Genomic DNA, 22,078 nt, shown 5'->3' on the forward strand with positions numbered 1-22,078 from the left:
TTCCATAGTGGTTGTACTAGTTTGCATTCCCACCAGCAGTGCAGGAGGGTTCCTTTTTCTCCACATCCTCGCCAACATTTGTTGTTGCTAGTTGTTTGAAGATGGCTGCACACACTTTTAAACTCACCTTTGTCGGGGGATTTACCTTTCTCTATCCCCTACAAGCCCCAGGGTGGCTGTGTGCACACAGCTTTCCCAATAATGGTGTCTGGAGTGCACTGGCCAGTGCTCATGGTCTGCCTGGACTGAGGCTCTAGCGATGTGTGGGTCCAAAACCCTAGCTGTGCACACTTTCCACTTTGTGTGTGTGTGGGCGGTGGGGGGGAGCATTTACCTTATCACCACTCCTCAACTTCCTGGAGACCCTGGCGGTGCTCTCTTTCTCTGGGCTGTGGTATGCTTGCATTCCTTGGGCTGTAGTAGGTCTTCACTGAGGACTGAGAGCTTCTCATAGACAGGGCTGGGTTATGCATACTTTCCCCTACTGTTTTCATTAAAAAAATAAATAAAATGAAGTGGTTAAAAATATTAGTTTCGGCCCTCCCTGGTGGCGCAGTGGGTTAAAGCACAGCACTGAGAAGCTGAGGCCACTTCCGCATGAGTTCGATTCCCGCCTGCCCTGGAGGTGACCACATGGCATGGCAGACCTCTCCTGAACTGCCCGCTGCTCCCCTCAGCAGTGTACTTGGTCGATCTGCCTGTTCTGCTCCCCACTCTGTCTCTGGTGAAGCCTCCCGCCACCCCTGAGCCTCTGGCCTGTACCCCAGTTCTATATGCACAAATAAATAAATCTTTAAAAAAAAATATTAGTTTCTGATATTCCAAGAAGTTTGATGATATGCTTTGGACCTAAATAAATTGTAATTTATCAATGAATATCTGAGCTAACTTTCTCTAGTTTTTGAGGTTAAAAGACAGAGGGCAATTTGGCCTAGACATCCATATGGGACACAACTCAGTTTGTTCAGCAAACCTGCCACTTAGATCTGCACGCTTTGCTTCTTTAGTTTTTTACAAGTAACTCTTTCATCACTTTTCAACAATTACTGCATTGATTCAATTTCCACTCACAGCATTCCTGAATTTGTTGGGGGAAAAAATTTCTATTCACCTATCAAGGTTTTGCATTTAAGTTTCCTTTAGTTTCTGTACCAGCGATAAAGTAATTGGTTTGACAGTCACTCTACTCACACACAGCTTGCTACCAGCTTGTCAGTTATAGCTGTCCTAGAAACACTCCATGCTTTAAGTGGACAAAGAAAGTCTACCTCAGGAATTCCTATAGCTTTTTTGACAACAATTTCAAAAAAATCTTTTTTGCTTAATTATAAATACTGTCTGCTCATTTCAAAAGCATTGTATGTTCATTTATTTAAAATTCAAAGAGATTAAAAAGCAATCCCATTGGTTTGCTATTACCCAGATACAACCACTATGGGACATCTTGCCATGAACACCTCCAGAATACTTTTATCTTTTAACATCAAAAAGGGTTCTAATACATGCTATTTCATAATCCTTTCTATATATTTAAAATAGCAATTTTTAATAATGTCCTTGAAAATGAACACTTTTATAGCATAACTAAAAGTTTGAGGGTATTAATTTTTATAAATGACATTTATTTTTCACTATTTTGAGGCATTTAAATTTGATTTTCCTTTATTTATATAGAATAAGTAATACCAAAAATATTGATCATTTATAAATCTCATCTATGAGATTATATTTCTGAGAGAAAAAGTTAAAAAGAGGCAAATGATGCTTGAAAAAGAGAAAGAAATACTGTTCGATTTTAGTCACAAGTGGAAGATAAAGAAATAGAGGAAACAAAATAAAAACAACCCTTTATCTACCGAGAACAGAATGGATGCTACTAGAATGAAAAGGGTGAAGGGTTGGTGGAATGAGTAGGGAGGTTTTTTTGAATGGTGATAGTTAGTAACTAATCCTTTGCTGGAGGGTATGCTGTGGTACTTAATTTTCTGAAGTGAGGCACTGGGCTAAGCATATCCTTGTGTGGAAGTGGGATTTTTTTTTTTTGAAGATTTATTTATTTATTTATGCATAAAGTACTGAGGCACAGGCTGGAAGTGCAGGGGCAGTGAAAGGATTCACCAGAGACAGAGTGCAAAGCAGACCAGGCAGACTGACTAAGTACCCTGCTAAGGGGAGCAGCAGGTGAGAAAGGAGAAGTTTGCTGTACCATGTGGATCACCTCCAGAGCAGGGTATTGAATTCCCATGGAAGTGGCCACTGCCAGCTTCACTGTGCTGTGCTTTAACCTGCCATGCCACCAGGAGGGGCCCTGAAGTGGGTATTTCTTAAATTAAAAATGAAAAGAAAAAGAAAAATGATTCTATGGGCAAAGCCACACAAAATACTACTACTAATAGTAGTAATAATGATGATGATGATGTTTGTGACTTTAACAATTAAAGATGAAACAATAAATTAAAAACAGAAAAAGGTTACACCTTTTGGCCAAGCACCAGTCAGAGCTGGGTACTGCCTATCAGAAGTCTTGGCAAATGGAGAAATCATGAGTGTTAAGAGAACTGAGGCATTACTGAATTCCTTGTTTAACATATTAAATGTCACCCTATCTTAGAAATGGAACTATGTATCCAGTTACATAGGATGGAAAGTAGTGCACTTCCTCCTCCATCATCTCTGAATTTACCATTCATATTGATTCTTCAGACTTCTTGATTCTGGCCCAACATAGATCTCAGCTGCTTTGCTCTCCCTTTCACTAATTCTATCCACTGTCACTACCTGTGGTGATTTCCTGAACTACTGGGAGTCTTTTCTCTGGCTCACTAATATCCTCTCTTGACTACGGCCATACCACCTTGAATGCACCTGATCACATCTAATATCCTCTCTTGCACATAAATATGGATTTGATAGTGCAGCTTTTACAAGAACACAAATCTTACGATCTTTTTATGTTAAAGATTTCTCCCCTCAAATTTTTTCAGTTCTGTTCACAACTATTTTTGTTTTTTCAATAGTGACTTTTATTTCATCTTAAAGATATATCACAAACTGTTCTGAGAAATCACCCCAATATCTTGGTGTTTCTGTAGCTGGACAACATCAATATTATTATTTAGTCTGCTGAAATAATCTTTTTTCAGAAACATAGATACCATCTACAAATTTCCTGATATCCTTGTTTTTAACTGTTATGGCTTTATTGAATCAAAACAGCTACAATTGAACAAGCACAATATCCTTTCCTTCAAGAATTAACTCATCTTTCTGGGTTTGAGATACTGAAAAAAGAATGCCTGGCTGTAACAGGCTGGTCCCCAGGAAAAGGGAAAGTTCCACATTCTCTGCCCTACGCAGAAGGAGGGTAGGGCTGAGCAAAGAAAAGGAGAAGGAATCTGAGGAAGAAGGAAGCAGGATGGAGAGCCAGAAGGAGACCTGAGGAAGCCACATGGAGCAGCAAGCATGTAATGAAGAAACTGTGCTTATTTCTTGGCCCTGGACTGGTTGTAAGCAATATGGGTGAGAGACCTGTGGGGATGTTGATTATGGCAGTGTCCTCCCAGACTTGTCTGGCCATTTCTGACCCTTTTCTATGGGTCCCGGCCAGAAAGTGCTTTAGTCTTTTGGCGGGCTTTCAGGCCTTGCTTTGGGCCAATCCCTTTTAGGTTGACTTTTGCCCACGAGAGGATGGGTAACTTCAGATGTTTGATTTAGAAGTTATATTTTTTTCCTTCTGTGTTGTGTACTCACTGTATTAAAGTTCCTTTTTCATTAAAGTCTTACATGATTTGTTTTAATGCAATGGATGGCAGGACCTATTTAGAGCAGACAGGTTTGTGGGTTCACTGGTACCCCTCTCTCCCTGCCCTGTAACATGGCTTCATCCAAACCCTGGGAATGTATTTTTCACCCAAGAAATTTCATATTTCAACAAGAGGTCTGTTCTGAACTAATATTGAAGCACTGATAGGGAAGTGAGCACACACACACCTTACATTGTTATAGAAGCCCAGTGTATCGGCCTTGATTATGTTCTCTATGGGACTACAGAAAGCTTCAAACAGTAACCAGTTCCTTTCTATTTCCTCATCATTTGTCAATGCAGAAATATTTCTTTCTTTTCAAGGAGACTGACTTCCAAATTGATGTGAGTGGAGGACCTCCACAGGGTGCCTCTGAGGCCCTTCACAATAAGTGAAAGCCACCAAGGAGAGGTCAACTTTATCTGGAAAGCTAACAGTCTGATTGCTGAGAATGACCTTCATTCTTGCGGTATATGGGCAAAGAGATCCCTTTATAACTTTTAAAATGAATATAAAAATCTTAAAAGTGATTTGAAAGGTTCTTTATGATCTTTACTTTGTCTACCCCTCTAGTTTTATATTTTTTGGTAGTTATCCATGACCTGTTTATTTAATATTTTCATTCTTATTTTAATGTTACAGACACAAAAAAAGGAATACATCTTGTTTATATGCTCACCTGTCACCATTGTAGATCATAATTTTGTTATAATGGGGAGTGATTGAAAAATAAATGAAGAATGATGATGATTAGCTAACTTTCTCCACATGGCTACTTAAATGATCTTTTTGTTGGCATACTTTGGAACATTCATTTAAATTTTCTTTTACTCAAAAGAAATACTAATCTTAGTCTGGGAAATGAGTTGAATTATTAGAAATTTAAAAATCGACATGGAGTGGTTTTCAAGTTGAAAGATGAAAAAGCTAAAATGTCTAGCAAGTGATCAGATACACAAATGGTATTCAATTTGAATCTTGCAGTTGATTTCTAATCAGCAATAAAGACTAACAAAATGGATGTATAATCTCATAATAATTATGCTTAAAGACACATGCAGCCCCTACAAATCTGCACTGGCTCCCGAAACTCTGTTGGTTGGGCCCAAAGTGAGTGGTGTTTACCTTTTAGTGACCGAGCGCTGCTGGAATAGCATGGATCATTTGGCCACTTTGAAGGGTCTGGTGGCTGGGTATCAGGGGCAGGTTCAGGAGGGTAGTTGAATTTTGCTGGTTTGTATCTATCCCTGCTCCTGAGATTTGGGTCTGTCCCTGCTCCTGAGGTGCTGATAGCTGAGGTTGGTGCCACGTTGCCTTTTTGTTTCCTTGATGGTGAGACATAACTTGTGAGATCCAGATTGGACCTTGCACTGTAGTTACTAGTCTCCGTTGGTTTTTCTTAAAGAAACAGGAAAAAAAATATTTATAAAGAGCCACAAAAGGCCCCACGTAGCCAAAGCAATCCTAAGAAAGAAGATCTAAAGTAGAAACACCATCTTCCTGACTTCACGCTAGATCATGAATTTATAGCAATTGTCTCCACAAGACTCTTTTGACGGGATAAGGGGGAGAAGGGAGCAGAGGGAAGAGCAATGTGAATGAAATCTGAGGCCCATGCTGAACCATAGATTTTTGTATATTACTTACGATTCTCTCTCTGTAATTGTTCTGTATGAAAACAACAACAAATCAAAACAAGTGTGTTAGATTGTGTGTTCACCTCCTTACCCATAGAATGTTGGTTTTAGATCTTGGTCCTTTTTGACAACAAAAATCATAAGGTCAAGACATAAGGTACAACATGATGATTGTAATTACCAACAAATTTGAAGGCTAAGAGAGTGGAGCTTAAAACATTTTTAGCCAAAGTAAAATAAGAAGTTTATAATATGTGAGGGATGGATGATAATTACATTATGGTGGTAATCACATAGAAAACACATGCATATCAAATACTACTTTTGGTGTATACTTGAAATGTATAAGAATATATGCATATATACAAATATATATATATATTTGTGTATTATATATATATATTCTCAGGAAAACTGTTTGTGTATGTGTTTGTGTGAAATAAAAAAAATCTGAGAGCATTATTAACTTGGATTGTAATGATTTTTTGCTACATATAACTTACCTAAAGATTTCTGTATGTGTCCTATAAGGAAAAAAGTAAAAGCATACAAAAAATGTTAGAGAGTATATCTCCAACCTCACAGAAATTCCACCTCAGTTCTTGGTCCCCACCTGACAAGGACATAATGTACAATGTAATGGATGCATTTAAAAAACAAAGTTGAATGTTGCTAAGAAAGTAGATGTTAAGCATTCTCATCAAAAGTAAACAGAAATTTGTGACAGGTGGGGGATGAATGGGACTATACTTATTGTGGTGATCATTCTGCAATATATATGCATAAAAATCTTATGCTGTGCACTTAAAATTTTTATGATGGTATATGAGACAACATACCATTACATTCAAAATGGTGTGTGTAAGAGAACAAAGTCTGAGGTCAATGCTAAAATTCAGTAGTGGTGGGTCTTGTTGTCATCACTCACCTATCTGTTCCTTTATATCTTCTGTATGAAAAAACCAAAGAAACAACACAAAAGCATGTTAGACAGTGTTTTCCTCTCCTTACTCACAGAAAACCTACCTCAGATCATGGTCCCATTTGACAATAGATACTGTAAACTACAGATATATGTACAATATAATGGCTACAGTTAATTTGCAAATATGAAGGTTGCTAAGAGAGTAGATCTCAGTCATTCTCACTAAAAGAAAATAAGAAGTTTTTAATGTTTGAGGGAAGGATGGTAGCTATTCCATTGTGATAATCACATCGCAATTCACATACATATCAAATTTTTATGCTGTACATTTAAAATTTATACATCATATGTATCAATTATTTTAATAGTACTTTGTGTGTGAGGGGCTTAGGGTGATGAGCAATATCTGAGATTAATGCTTAACTCAATCAGAGTGGGTTTTTTTGTACATCATTTACCTTTCTCTTGATGTCAGTATGACAAAAAATCAGAACAAATGATTGTTAGTGTGTTCTACCTACCCATAGAAAACCCACTTCATATCCTGACAGTTTCTGACAACAGAAACTGTAAAGCCACAGACATCATGTGCAACATATTGATTATGTTAACAAGAAATTTGAAAATTGCTAAGAAAGCAGATCTGGAAAGTTCTTAGCAATAATAAACTAACTTTGTAACCCTGTAGATGATGACTGGTAGCTATATTTAGAGTGGTAATCACTTTGTAACACACTTGCATATCACATCCTTATGGTAAATTTAAGATTTATGTTCTGTTATATACCACAGACTGAATGCAATGTTCTGTGTGTATGTGTGTGTGTGGCAGACAGAAATGAACAAAATCTGTGATTACTTTTGAATATAACAAACATGAATTTTTGTTATACATCACTTACCCAAAAATATTTTTAGGGTGTCTGTAAGAAAAAAAAGCCAGACCAAAATTATGTTAAAATTTTTTTTTGTCTCCTTATCCATAGACTATCCACTCAGAATTTGATCCCCATTTACAACAGATTTGTAAGGTTCCAGATATAGCATACAACATGATGACAATAGTCAAAGGGCAAATTTGAAAGTTGGTAATAGAGTAGAACTTAAAAGGTCTCAGCCACAGAAAAATAACTGTAATTCTGTGAGAGCATGAGTGGTGACTATACTACTGTGGGAATCATTTTGCAACACACATATCAAGTCTTTATGTGGTGCATTCAAAATATACTGAGGTATAATAATATCAATTGTCTTCACAGAACTCTGTGTATTTGGGGGAGGGGTAGGAAAAGGGTGATGTGAACCAAAACTAAGGTCAATGCTGAATTCCAAGTGGTATTTTGTTTTTTGGTATATTACTTACCATTCTCTTTCTGTAAATGTACTGTATGAAAAACAAGAAAGCAAAAGTGTGTCAGATTGTATCTTCTCCTCCCTACTGTTAGAAAATCCACCTCAGATCCCAGTCCCCATTTGACCACAAAAACGGTAAGATCAAGTTGTACATAATGGACAGCATGATGACTGTAGTTAAGAAGCAAAGTTGAAGGTTGCTAAGAGAGTAGATCTTAGCCATTCCCAGCAAAAACTAAATAAGAAGTTTATAATGTGGTATAAAGGAACTAAATAGGAAGTTTATAATGTGGCAAGTTTATAACGGATGGTATCTTTGCTATTGTAGTAATCATTTTATGACACAATTTCATATCAAATCTTATGATGTGCACTTAAAATTTACATGATATTATATGTAAATTATCTCAACAAAATGGCATATGGTAGAGAACAAAACCTGAGGTCAATGCTAAATTCAATAGTAGTTGGTTTTGTGGTGATAACTTACTTTTCTCATCTGTTATCCTTTCTGTGTGGGGAAAAAAAAAGACAAACAACAAAAAGTATGTTAGAGAGTGTCTTTCCCTATTCACACGAAAACTACCTCCGGTCTTGTTTCCCACTGACAAAAGATATCGTTAACACTACAGAACTGATGGCTCCTTCTACCTGACACAGAGACTCCTTTTTTGATTAAAAAAATTAACACAGGGCCCTCCCTGTTGTCGAAATGGGTTAAAGTGCAGCACTATGAAGCTAGCCTCAACCGCTTCAGTACAAGTTCAACCCCAGGTCAGGAAGGTGACCCACAGGGCACAACCAACCTCTTCTGTCTCACCCACTGCTCCCCTCAGCAGTGTATTTCAGTCAACTTGCCTGAAATTTTTGCTACCCACTCTGTCTCTGGTAAATCACCTCAACCCCCACACCTCCGGCCTGTACCCTAGTTCTGTATGCATAAATAAATAAATCTTAAAAAAAAAACCACAATGTTGGGCCCTCCCTGGTGGCACAGTAGGTTAAAGCACAGCACTAAGAAGCTAGAGCCATTTCCACACGAGTTCAATCCCCGCCTGCCCAGGAGGTGACCCACATGGTGCTGCAGACCTCTCCTGACTTCCCGCTGCTCCCTCAGCAGTGTACTTCCTCGATCTACCTGTTCTGCCCCCCACTCTGTCTTTGGTGAATCCTCTCACTGCCCCTGCACATCTGGCCTCTACCCCAGTTCTGTATGTGCAAATAAATAAATCTTTAAAAACATTAACACAATCTAAATACTCTCTGACTTGTGAATATACTAACATAAAATTTAATTAATTAATTTTCTTTCTTTTTTGTTTGATTTTGTTGAAAATATACGTGCCAAATACCTACAAACTCTTTACTACTCATGACACCCAAAAGGTTTGGTCTAAAAGACTTTCATATTTTCATTTAAAAATAAAAGCAATTAAGAGGAGATCTGGCAAGTGATTCAAAGAAACTGGAATGGCAATTGAGGAATTATATATTTCTTATAGGGAGAGATGCCACTGGATAGAGGATTTGAAATATGGAGCTGCTTTACCTTAGCTTGGGTCAAAGAGGTTGGTTGTGTTTTGCATACTCAAGTCAAGCAATAGAGACTTTCAATAAGTAATAACCCTACAAATAAACATGTCCCTTGGAGTTTCAGAAATAGAGGCCATCTTCTGATTCACACCTTAAAATGCTCCAAACCACTGGTTGCTGAACTGTCCGTTAGCCTCAGGAGCCTGTAGCTGTGGACCTTATCTTGATCTAAAACTGACAGCTGATAATGAACCATGTGTATAGACAATTAAAAAGAGTGCTCTTTTCTTATATGGAATATAATGTTTAATATAGTTTTAATAAATCAAATATACTTTAATGTGATACAGTTGCCTCTACAATAGAAATGACCACTACTCACTTTTGGACAAGGATAAGACTCAAAGGCAAAATTTTATAAAAGTTTGCTGTTACCATGGGCTGCTTACCAAGAGGTTAAAAACCTGATGACTCTTGGCCGAGTTTCTTTTGTCGTATTTATTTATTCATTCATTCACACATTAATTCATTTTACCATTTCTGAACTATCTTTCCATATCTTATCAAGTTAACTGCTATCGGAAGAAAAGAGAATAGCAGACTCAAGAAAAATCACAGACCTTGATACCAAACCAGTTCAAACTAGAGCTGTGGGCACACAGCCTCCATGAGATGGTCACCTTGGAGATGTTCACCCAGCTGCAGCTGATTGGTGCTCACAATAACAACAAAGGAACTTTTGTCAAGTTCACTGTCTGCTTTTTTAGTCAATAAAACTTAATTCCTTTGCTCTCAAACCCCCTTCCTAAACCCTACATAGACTATGAGCCCAGCATCTCTCCTAGAGCCTCATGTCCAGTAATAGCTTCCCAGAGCACATTTTTCTTGCTCTCTCAATAATTAATAAGTTGTAACTCTTTGTCTGCTCTTGACAGTATCTGTGAAGTCCTCTTTTCTGCTTGACCAGAAGGTCACAAGAGCCTTTCCTGGGCTTAGAAGCAGGCCCCTTGGCCAGTTCTGATTCCAAGATGTAAAACAGTAGACAGTGTTTGGTTTGCTTCTGGCTAATCCACCTATGTCATTGGAGGATGGAGTTAGAATGAGGGACCTAAGGACACGCCCTTGTCCGATCTTGTTTGATAACAAGAGCTGTAATCCCTGCACCCAGTTTGATTTGTTAGGTAAATATTTATTAGACCTGTACATACATAAATAAAACAAATATTTTTTAAAAAATCAAATATGCAGAATTAGGTGTGGCTAAATTATTTTCTCTTTTCCAGTATTTTTCTTCTCAATTTTAAATGCTAAAGATTTCCTATTGATCAGTTCCTAATTTCTTGTTACTATAACCTCTGATTTCCAGAAATGAAGTCAATTCCCACACTCTTACCTTTTCTACCACGCACAACATATACAGTCAATAGGGTGGTAACAACAGCCAGGAGAGCCAGGACCACAGCAAATCCCACTATCCAGGGGTAGGGAGACAAGGCATCTGAAAAACAGGAGCTTCCTACTTATGATCAATCTTGACATCAGATGACTTCCCTGCCGAGAATGACTCTTAAGATGTTTTCTCCTGGGAGACACATTTAGAAAGGGAAAAGTTTCTAAACTTCACCCACTCCTCCCTACAAATCAAAGGATCTCAGGAATCCTATAAAGGTTCATGTTTCCTTTCTTTTTCTTAATGTATAGGGACCCAGAAGGTTTATTATCTAAATTATGAAAATTTTTAGCATGTTGAAAACATTGCAATAATGTGTCAAATCTCAGTCAAGATTTAACAAATGTTACTATGAGAAGACATTTTCTTCTTTCATAATAAATGACACATGACAAGTGCAATAAAGGATTTCCTTTCATTCAGTTCTCCTCCCTCTTAGAACTTTACCATATGTCCTATTTTCCAATTATTTTCTACAAACAAGAGTATGTGAGCTTGAACATATATAGCTGAGGAGAAATTCTAAGATTAAAGGCAGGATTATGAAGTCTCATGGTGTAGTCATTGGAGTGAGAATTCTGTCTCATGAGCTATCTGACAACTAGTAACTGAAATAATGGCTATGGTCTCAATATTTTTCTATTAAATAAGTTGGTTCAGAGCCCTCCCTTGTGACGCTGTGGGTTAAAGCACAGCATTAAGAAACTAAAGCCACTTCTGCCTGAGTTCAATTCCCGCCTGCCCAGGAGGTGATTCACATGGTGCGGCAGACCTCTCCTGACCAACGGCTCAGGGGTATACTTCATCAATCAGCCTGATCTGCTCCCCACTCTGTCTCTGGTGAATCCTCTCACTGCCCCATTTCTGTATGCATAAATAAATAAATTTTTTTAAAAAAATAATAATGTGAGTTCAAATAAGCACCAAGAGCACTTTCACTCATGGATTACCCTTATTTAATATTTCAATGAGATGTCTGTTAATAAATAGTTAACTACTTAAACATATGTAAGAAACCTTCTTTTAAAAATTCTGTCCTTTACACTCATGTTTTCAAAGAGCTTTATATCATTATGAGTGGGGAGTATTGATTTCTTCTTTTCTCAGCCTTAAATCATTAGTCCCTCTTAATCCTTTGAAATTCCCTCAATTTCCTGCTTCAATGTAAAATTCCAAGCTGGAGTCTTGTTTATTTCCCCTCTTCTAACCTTGTTTTTCTAATGTTATTTTTAAAAAATCTTTTCCTCTTACATCTGCACTTGGCTCTTTCACATTTGTAATTTCAACTTTTCTCTCTGATTACCTTAAACCAGTGGGATTTCTCAAACTAAAGTACAATGTCTATTGTTCTATTGGCAAAGGTCCTTATACTTTTTAAAAAATTTAAATTTTACAAAAATATAATGTGAGTTGTTATTTTACTAAGTAATAGGGATGGAAAAATAGAATGAGTATTCCCTACAGAGTCTATACTCTACTGAGAAGACAGTGAAACATAGAATAAAAATAATGTAAGAGTGAAGAGGGCACTTAACAGAATGGGTTAAAGGTGGCTTTCTACAAGGGGAGAGAGGATTAAGATCTGAAGGACCAATAGGAAACTCTTAATTACAGAAAAATAGAAAGAATGTGGTGCTAATAGTTTCTATGGATATTATATGATTGGAACCAGCTTGATGTGAGGTAGGAGGGCGGAGGACAGAAGGGAAGGGAGTGATGAAAAATGAGGCTGCAGAAGACAAGAGGGCAAGAGATGGTCTTGTTGACAGACTATAGTATTTCAAACAGAAAATTAACAATGAAGGGAATTTTCAGATCATTTGAGCTTTGAATATTTAGAGTAGACTGGGTGTGTGAGCTCTTCGTGGTCTTGTGCTATGAATTATCATATTGTCATATAGTTAATCCTTGCAAAAGCCTTATGAGAAAGACACTATTATTGTTACTATTAAACAGTTGGGAACTGGGTATAGGAAAGTCATTAGATGCCTGAGGGCACAAAGCTGGTAGATAGAACTGCCAAAATTCAACTCAATTAAACATATCAGGGGGAAAAAAGCATTTTAAAAGGTGGCTTTCCTTAGGCAGTGAGATTCAGAGAAATTTAGAAAGAACTTTGACAGAGTCCTCCTAATATTTCATTACTGTTTGAGCACTTTTGTGCATCTATTCATGTTTTACAAAGTAAAATAATGGCATTTCTCTGTCACAATAAGAAATACAAAATAAGACAAGTTATATTTTTAGTAGCTCTCTACATAAGAGTTGCAAATGGAGGAAAAAGAACATCTTTCTAGGTTCTTCATTATAAGTCCGTGATAGTCAGACCTTCTTGATCAGTAGTGATATCTCAGGACACTGACTCTGAGGGGAACTGACCTGCTACAGAAATATACACTTCCTTCTCCTCACTGAGGACTGGGTTTCTTATGAGACAGGAGACAGCTTCGCTTGAACTTCCATCCACTGTTACAGATGTTTCCACACGAAATAGTCCACTTGCTTCTGTTGCCTTTGTCTCAGCATCTGGCACCAACAGCTGTCCTTTCAGGTCCCTCCAGCGCACCTCAGGCTCTGGGTACCACCCGGTGGATGTACAGGTCAGCCTAATTTTCTTGTTACCAGGCTCAACATGAATATGAGGAGCCATACCTGAACCTGAAGAAACAAGAGAGAGAGAGAAAGCACACTGCTCTCAAGAGTTTTATTGCCACTTCACATGGGCCAGTGAACTTGTGCTTATTAACGAAACTCTTTATACATCAATTCTCTTACTTATAAAAATGGGGTTAAAAATGCTGCCCAGAGCAACTTGGATGGAGCTGGAAAAGATCATGCTTAGTGAGATAAGCCAGAAAGAGAAAGAAAAATACCAGATGGTTTCACTCATAGCAGGAGTATAATGGACCAGGCGAGAAAATAACAAAAATAATGAACAATCATATACCAGAGACATTTTGTGAGGGTGGAGTGTGGAATGGGATCAAAAACGGGGGGTGGGGGGGTGGGGAGGGAAGTGCACGGGATTATGGTGATGGCACACGGGTGACTTGGTGATGGGAAACTGCAGGGATTACAATTGAGATGGGAAAAAAATGTACAAAATGATGTAAAAATAAACTGTTATTAAAAAAAGAAATGCTGCCCAGGGATCTCTAGTGGTGCAGCAGTTTAAAGCACAGCATTAAGAAGCTACAGCCACTTCAGCATGAGTTCGATCCCCACCCCAGAGGTGACCACATAGCAGGGCAGATTTCTCCTGACCCTCCCGCTGTTCCCCTCAGCAGTGTGCTTTGTTGATCTGCCTGTTCTGTGTACCACTCTGTCTCTGGTGAATCCTCCCACTGCCCCTGCAACTCTGGCCTGTACCTCAGTTCTATATGCATAAATAAATCTTTTTTTTTTAAAATGCTGCCCAAGGCCCTCCCTGGTGGCACAATGGATTAAAAGCACTATGAAGCTGGCCCTCCCTGGTGATGCAGCGGGTTAAAGCACAGCAGTAAGAAACTAAAGCAAATTCTGCAGAGTTCGATCCCTGCCTGCTCCGGAGGTGACCACATGGCATGGCAGACCTCCCCTGACCCTCCCGCTGCTCCCCTCAGCAGTGTACTTCATCGATCTGCCTGTTCTGCTCCCCACTCTGTCTCTGGTGAATCCTCTCACCCTCTGCATCTCTGGCCTGTACCCCAGTTCTGTACAAATAAATAAATCTTAAAAAAAAAAAGCACTGAAGCTATATCCACAACTACTGCAGCATGAGTTCGATTCCTGGCCAGGGAGGTGAACCACATGGTGTGGCAAACCTCTCCTGACCTACCCGCTGCTCCCCTTAGCAGTGTATTTTACTCAATCTGCCTGTTATGTTCCCCAGTCTGTCTCTGGTGAATCCTTTCACCCCCCACACCTCTGGCCTGTACCATAGTTCTTGAATGCATAAGTAAGTCTTAAAAAAATAAATACTGCCAACAGGGCCTCCTTGGTAGTGCAAGGGGTTAAGTCTCAGCACTATGAAGCTATTGCCAGTTACTGATGCATGAGTTTGGTCCCCAGCCAGGGAGATGATCCCTAGTCATGGAGCAGACCTACATGGCACAATAGACTTCTCTCTCGCCTGCTGATCCCCTTACAGTGTTTTTCAGTCAATCTGCTTGTTCTGTCCCCCACTCTGTCTCTGGTGAGTCCTTTCACACTGACCACACCTTGGCCTACATCACAGCTCTTATATGCATAAATAAATAAAAATTTTTAAAAATATTTTTATTTTATTTGTGCATATAGATGTGGGGTATAGGTCAGAGGTGCAGGGGTGGTGAGAGAATTCACCAGAGACAGCATGGGGAGCAGAACAGGCTGACTGATGAAGTACACTGCTAAGGGGAGCAGCAAGCAGGTCAGGAAAGGTCTGCTGTGTCATGTGAGTCACCCCCAGGGCGGGGATTGAACTCATGCTGAAGTGGCTTTAGCTTTAGTGCTGTGCTTTAACCCGCTGAGCCACCAGGGAGGGTCCAAAACTTTTTTTTAAAAAATGCTTCCCACAAAGAACATTTTGGAGGAAAAAATTAAAAAGGCCAGACCAACATTTAACAAATAGCCAAACACCAAGTATCTCTATATCAATTGTTTTCTTTTTCCTCCCTCTCCTTTGAAACATTACAAATCATTCTATGTGATAATTTTTAAAGTTGGGTAGCAGAAAACTCTATGAATTCAGCCTGTGAAGTTAAAGGAACACTCTATGAATCCAGACTTTGAAGTTAATGGACTACACTAGTTGGTTGTTTTCTGTGGTAAATTGTCTTCTGCAAATTTCTAGTTTCCCTTTCTTTAAAAGATGTGCTTTTCAGTAGGAATCTCTTGTGATGTTGGGAATGCTGTCAATATAAGTGTGATCCAAATATAATAGCCATGGGTAACCTGAAATACTAATAAGGACAACTGAGGTTTTAAAATTCAGTGAACTGTAGTATAGTCACACCACAACTAATAAAATGTAACTAAAAATCAGCATTACATTTACTGGGATTAAACCATCCTTTTTTTGGGTTGAATTATGATCCCTAAAGACATGTTCAAGTTCTAATCCTCAATATTAATGAATGTGAACTTATTTAGAAATATCATTTTTATAGATAAGTAATTACTAAAGATGAAGCCATATTAAATTAAGGTTGGTGCTAATAAAAAATGACTACTATTTATACAAGCAGAGAAGAATTTGGACATAGAGACACAGGAAAAATGGCCATGCAGAGATGGAGGGGGTGACTGGAGTGATTTCATCACAAATGAAGGAACACCCAGGGCTACAAAAAGTTGGAAAAGACAAGGAAGAATTCTCCCCTACAAGTTTGAGTAGGAGCATATTACTTATGACAACTTGAATTTTAGACAAAATTCAAAATTTAGAAAGCCTCCAGCTTTCTGAGAAAAGAAATTTATTTTCAAGTCACCTAATTTATTCTAACTTATTACTGTAAACTTATGAATCAAGTACAACCTTCCACTAAGTTCCTGAAAGAAAATTAAATGTCATCTGATGTTGCATGGAGGGCCAGACCCTAGAGAAAGACCAGCTGGTAACTAGTGAGTTGTGCTCTAAGGCCATGATAACCTGGAGGTCACAGTGGTGGCTTCCAGTGTTGATGCTGAGAACTGGTATATCAGAAACTAATGTCTTTTGGAAGCAGCAGAGCATTGTGGCTGTGAGGATCTACCCTAGAGTCCAAAGGTTGGGTTTTTACCTGTTGTAGAAACACAGTACAACTAGTGACTATTACTTTGTGCCTTAATTCTCTTTCTATAAAATCAGGATAATAATAATCTCAACTCATTTGGTTAGTGTAAGGATTATTTCATTTAATGTGCTTAATTATTCATAATTCATCTTCTGAAGTTATTTAAGAATACAAAAGAAAGGTACATTACATTCACCTCTAAGGAATTTTGATCTGAAAGGAGGTAACATAGAAACTCATTACTTATGCTCATGACAGGTTCTGTAATGTCTGTAAAGAAATGGCAGGCTCAGTTTTTGTTCAAAAATGTTTCTTTACTCTTTTTTCCCAGAGTGTATTTTTCTGGGAACAATGTCTGAGCAGGTGTGGGATCATAAAGATAAGCTTATTCACGCACCTGAGTAAACAAGAATATCACAGTAAAGTCACTGTAAGCAGGACCCATACCTGACTGGGAAATAAAGTGTCAACTATGGACAAGAATGAGGTACAGAAATCCATCCTGATTTCACTTAACAGATTTTCTTGCCTCTGTCTTTTGAAAGAAAATGAGATGGATTTCTGCCACTCCTCCACAACAGAAAAGGCTAGAATCCTTGTTTTCTTTTTGTTTAAATAATTATCTTCACAAGAGATGTGATTAGGTTTTTATTGCAACTTGAAATCAGAGTAGATTGATTAGATGAGCTTCACCTGAGAGCTTTCATTTCAGAGACTCACCTGTCACCAATACTTCAAATATTGCATCATCATAGTATGTGGAGCTTTCAAAGAAACAGCTATACTCCCCACCATCTGAGGGGCGGATGGAATGGATCCTCAGGGCCACCTGCCCTTTGGTGATGTTCTCCTTCAGAAACCCTGTCCTCCCTCGGTACTCTGGCATCTGCTTCTCTGTATGATCCTGGGAAGCACCATAATGATGTACAAGAGCTGAAGAGTGGTTTCGGTACCATTTTACATCCATGTTCTGAGCGTTCATCATTGGGCTAAGTTGGCAGGACAGCACAGCATCTTCCCCAACTTTGGCAATGATGGGCACTTTTGGCCCTATCACATGGAATTGCCCTGGAAGAAAATAAGAAAAGGATGGAGTCATCATTAGACTGTGGCAGGAATGGTTGCGACCTCCTGAGAGAGAAAATATACCAGTTCAACTAGAAAAGTGAGGTTAATTAGTGAGTAGATCTAATATATGGCTATCTAAGTATATTGGTAGTTAACAAAAGGTAATAACAGAAATTGTTGTCAATATACAATAGTGATGTAATCTTAATCAAAATTTGTGTTTTCCCATTTGCAAAGGGTTAGATTTCAAATTTATATAAATCATTTAATTCCATGTATAAACTCCATGTATTAGAGTGGTGTTCTCATTTTTGACGAGGAAATTGAGCCCATGAGTGATTAATAATTGAGTCAGTGATTAATGAATCAGTGATAATTTGCTCCCAAATACTAAGGCACAAATTGAGAATCCTAATATTAACAACCAAATGTTTCCTTGTTTTACACCATGTTACCAGTGGAGTATCACTTCTTTTTTTTTTTTAAGATTTATTTTATTTATGTATATAGAACTGGGGTACAGGCCAGAGGTACTGGGGTACAGGCCAGAGGTGCAGGGGTGGTAAGAGGATTCACCAGGCAGAGTGGAGACCAGAATGGGCAGACTGACGAAGTACATTGCTGAGGGGAGCAGTGTGCGAGTCAGGAGAGGTCTGCTGCACCATGTGGTCACCTCCGGGGCTGGAGATTGAACAAGCACGAAGCAGCTGCAGAGAACTTCACCGTGCTGTGTTTTTACCCATTGCGCCTCCAGGGAGGGCCTGAGTATAACTTCTATGAAATATAATGGGAAACCACTAGAAATGATGTTACTCAGAGAAGTAACAGAAGCTTGTTTTATATATGTATATGTATATATACACATATATGTGTATATATATGTATGTGTGTATGTATATATATATACACACACACACATACATACGTATGTATACACACACACACACGTATACACATTTGGTCTTTGGCCCATTCCCCTGACAGAGTTCCTACAACCTTTGGAGTTTCCTGAGTGATAAGATTTTTTTTTTATTATTGATAAGGAGTTCCCTTTGACTACAGCTAAGTTCAAAGTATTGTGTTGACTCAAGGTAGATCCTCTAGAATGCTTTGATTGGGGCTGATCTCCAGAGGAATGAACCCTGAGACTAAAGGATCAGAATCTTTTACTCCACCCCAAAATCTTGAGAATGGAGGGAAGCTGGAGATTTTCAATCACCAAAGGCCAATTATTTCATGTAACAAGTCTATGCACTGAAAGGGAAACTTCCACTGAAAACTGAAGCAATGGAGCAAAGAGAGTTCCAGGTGGGTGAACATGTCAATGTGATCTGAGAGTGGGGCATGTGGAGTCCACAGGAGAGCGCATGGAAGCTCTGCTCTCCACCCCATCTCCTGGCCCTTTCTGTGTCTTCCATGTGACTGTTCCTAAATTGTATTGTTTTAATAAAGCAGTGATCATAATCAGCATTTTCAATATTCTTTAAGTCATTCTAAAGTAGTATCAAGCTTGAGGGGACATTGAAACCCCTGGATTAATAGTCAGGTGGCAAAAGTGAAGGTAATATTTGGACTCCATAGGTGGATGACTTTGAAATGGGCAGTCTTGTTAGACTGAGCTCTCATAAATCTGCATGAATCCTGAGTAGTATATGTCAGATTTGAATTCAGTTGTCAAATAGAATTGGAGAGTTGATTGTTACTGGGCTCTCTACTAAGTTCTTAATTGGTAACTATGGAAGCTAAAGAAAAGTATTACAATTCAAATGTCACTTGCTCTAGACCATTCAGTTCATAGAAATGGCCCTTAATGTCACAGGGAGGCTAGAGATAGTAATAACTAAGAAAGTTCAGGGCTTTTCCAGTGACATTAAGCAGGGGAGAATTAAGAGAGTGATAATGTGAGTTAAACTCAGCAACTTGGAGCCACTTTGAAGTACTGAATTTCTCAGATGATTAGCTTTATTCATTTGTGATTTCATTCCCTTCTGAACTATCCCACACCAAAAATTTCAGAGACAATGAAACGAAAATATATGGCAATATCCAGATTTAAGGGGGAACATTTGACGAACTAACTAGTGACATGTTGAGAATCAACATGTGTAACCATAAGTAGGAAGGAGAGTTTGAGCAATGAGGCAAATGGAGCTACCTGAGGAGATGCTCCCTGGGTTCTCAGTAAGGCCTGGAGGGAGGCCTCTCTGGCAACTGAGGTACCAACCATTCAAAGTTCTCTTAAGGGCTTCCCTGGTGGCACAGGAGTTAAGTCTCAGCATAATCAAGCATCTCCAGCCACTGCAGCACCAGTTCCATCCCCAGCCAGGGAGCTGATCCACATGGCACTGCAGACCTCTCCTGTCTTACCCGCTGTGCCCCTCAGCAGTGTATTTCAGTCAGTCCAACTGTTCAGCTCCCGACTCTGTCTCTGGTGAGTCTGCTCACCCCCTGCACCTCTGGTCCATACCCCAGTTCTTATATGCATGAATAAATAAAATAAATCTGAAAAAAAAAGTTCTCTTAAGTTTTCATTCACCTCACTGAATGAAGAGAGTGGAGTGGTGTTTCAATGTTCAAAGGTAAAGTTTTCACCTTTTGCCAGCTACTTTTAACCACCTGTCCACTGAGCAGGACTGATACTGATGACAGTGCACAAGGGCTATCCAGCTCAGGGTCTCAGTGTTGGCGAGTCAGACCCCTTCCCTCCCCTGGTATGTCATGGCCATTGTCCTGGGTCTGGTTCACTTAGATTCACACTATTCTAGAACATGGTGAACATGTTTCTACATGCAAAATATCCACACATGGTATAATAGAGGCAGGGAGCAAGTGGGTTCTGAGTAAGCTGATTCAAACTTGTATGTATTAAAAAGGAAGAAATATACACTTTTAAATGAGTAAATTTGGAGCTGAGTAAAGGATATGAATTAAAAACACCTAAGTGACAAACCTGAAGTCCAATACCAAGTTCAGGGAAAATGAAGGGTCAACACAACAGGCACATGGTGGGGCAGACTGTGGGACTTGCAGTGGATGGCAGTGGCACACTCCGATGATAACCAACACCCCACACATGGTGGGGAGCCCCCACCCGCGGACTAGGCCCCCCCAGGGACAGGCTGGATCTACCACAGATTCTCACTTGCCTCCTCCTGACTATGACGGAGAGACACTCAGATGCACTTGTGAAAAGCTTGTGCCGTTTTAAAATTTCAAAGCATCTTTTTTGGGTGCCATATTTAAATTTATTTTTCTGTCCACTAGAATGCCTTTCATTAAAGTCAATAGGAATTTTCTGTGTTAAAATGTACTGATAGCTCTCTGTTTCTATTTTGATTTAAATGCAATATGTCGAGCATATTTCAATCTATCTGTTTAGCAAATGCATGTATTCTCATATTGTTTTCTAGTTAAACTTATCTAAGCACAAAATTCCCATTTAAAAATTGATATTTAGGGCCCTCCCCGGTGGCGCAGCGGGTTAAAGCACAGCACTGAGAATCTAAAGCCGCTTCCGCATGAGTTCGATTCCCGCTTGCCCCGGAGGTGACCACATGTTGTGGCAGACCTCTCCTGACCCGCCCGCTGCTCCCCTCAGCAATGTACTTCGTTGATCTGCCTATTCTGTTTCCCACTCTGTCTCTAGTGAAGCCTCTCACTGCCCCTGAGCCTCTGGCCTGTACCCCAGTTCTGTATGCACAAATAAATAAATCTTTAAAAAAAATTGATATTTAATTTGAAGAGTTCAAACACAGATATAAACAGAGACCATTTGTTAAAGCCTAAAGCATTTCATCACTCTGGCCCAGGTAATGCTGCTGGGTGGGAGCAACAGGACCCTGAAGTCCCTAGTCTCTGACTTCTGGTTCAGAATTACCCACAGTTGGGGGCAACACATGCACTTTTCTTTTTAGGCTCAGCTTTAGAAAGTGTCTTTAGAATAGGGTAACAACAACATAAGCCATCACTTTTAGGTTGTTTGTAGTTTTACATAATTGTATCATTTTCCTCACAAATCAAAGATAAAATAGAAAAGAGACTCAGAAAAGCAGAGACAGAAGGACATACTAAAGTAAGATAAAAATATAATGGTCCAGGAAATTGGGGAAAAAAACTGCAGTTCTAGGAATATTTTGTGGAATTAAATGATTTCTTATTTAGGCTCCTGGTAAAGAAAGTAATTTCTCCTTCACTCACCTGTGCTTGGCCAAGGCAGAAGGGCTGAAAGCAGAAGGGTCCCGATGACCTTGCTCGAGGTATGCATCTCAATTGGGGGCCTCAGCATCAGAGAATCACACCTCTGTCCTCTCATGCACTGTCATGGTCACAATCCTGGGTCTGGTTTCCTGATACTCATTTTTCCTAAAACACCGTGAATATGATTCCTAAACACAAAACTGGCTTGAGAACTCCCAATGGGAAAGTGAAAGCAGAAGTGGACTCTGAGCAAAATGACTCAACTTATTGTGTCAAAAGGCACAATAAGGAAGAAACATAAAGCAGAATTACTGATTATATGAAGAGGCAAATAGCCCATAGTATGAAGAAAAATCTCACTTAAACTCTTCATTTCA

General features: G+C 39.0%; 1 protein-coding gene and 1 pseudogene across 1 annotated transcript; both read right to left on the reverse strand.

Annotated features, from left to right (window-relative positions):
* Window positions 1-3,111: 3,111 nt before the first annotated feature.
* Window positions 3,112-4,265, reverse strand: LOC101626652 (annotated as a pseudogene).
* An 8,786-nt stretch (window positions 4,266-13,051) lies between these two features.
* LOC101626879 (butyrophilin-like protein 2) lies at window positions 13,052-18,247 on the reverse strand. Its single transcript, XM_012726074.1, has 3 exons — window positions 18,244-18,247; window positions 17,157-17,504; window positions 13,052-13,359 (listed from the first exon to the last, which is right to left on the reverse strand). Exons 1-3 carry the CDS (start codon window positions 18,245-18,247, stop codon window positions 13,052-13,054), a joined length of 660 nt encoding a protein of 219 aa, XP_012581528.1.
* Between the last annotated feature and the right edge of the window lie 3,831 nt (window positions 18,248-22,078).

The sequence above is a fragment of the Condylura cristata genome, unplaced genomic scaffold, assembly GCF_000260355.1.
Source record: "Condylura cristata isolate star-nosed mole 26May11 unplaced genomic scaffold, ConCri1.0 scaffold00017, whole genome shotgun sequence".
In the NCBI taxonomy this organism is placed as follows: domain Eukaryota; kingdom Metazoa; phylum Chordata; class Mammalia; order Eulipotyphla; family Talpidae; genus Condylura; species Condylura cristata.

Coding starts and splice junctions, on each gene's coding strand:
- LOC101626879 (XM_012726074.1), bottom strand. Junction 13,360..17,156: donor ATTTGAAGTATTGGTGACAG/GTGAGTCTCTGA, acceptor TTGTTTCTTCAG/GTTCAGGTATGGCTCCTCAT.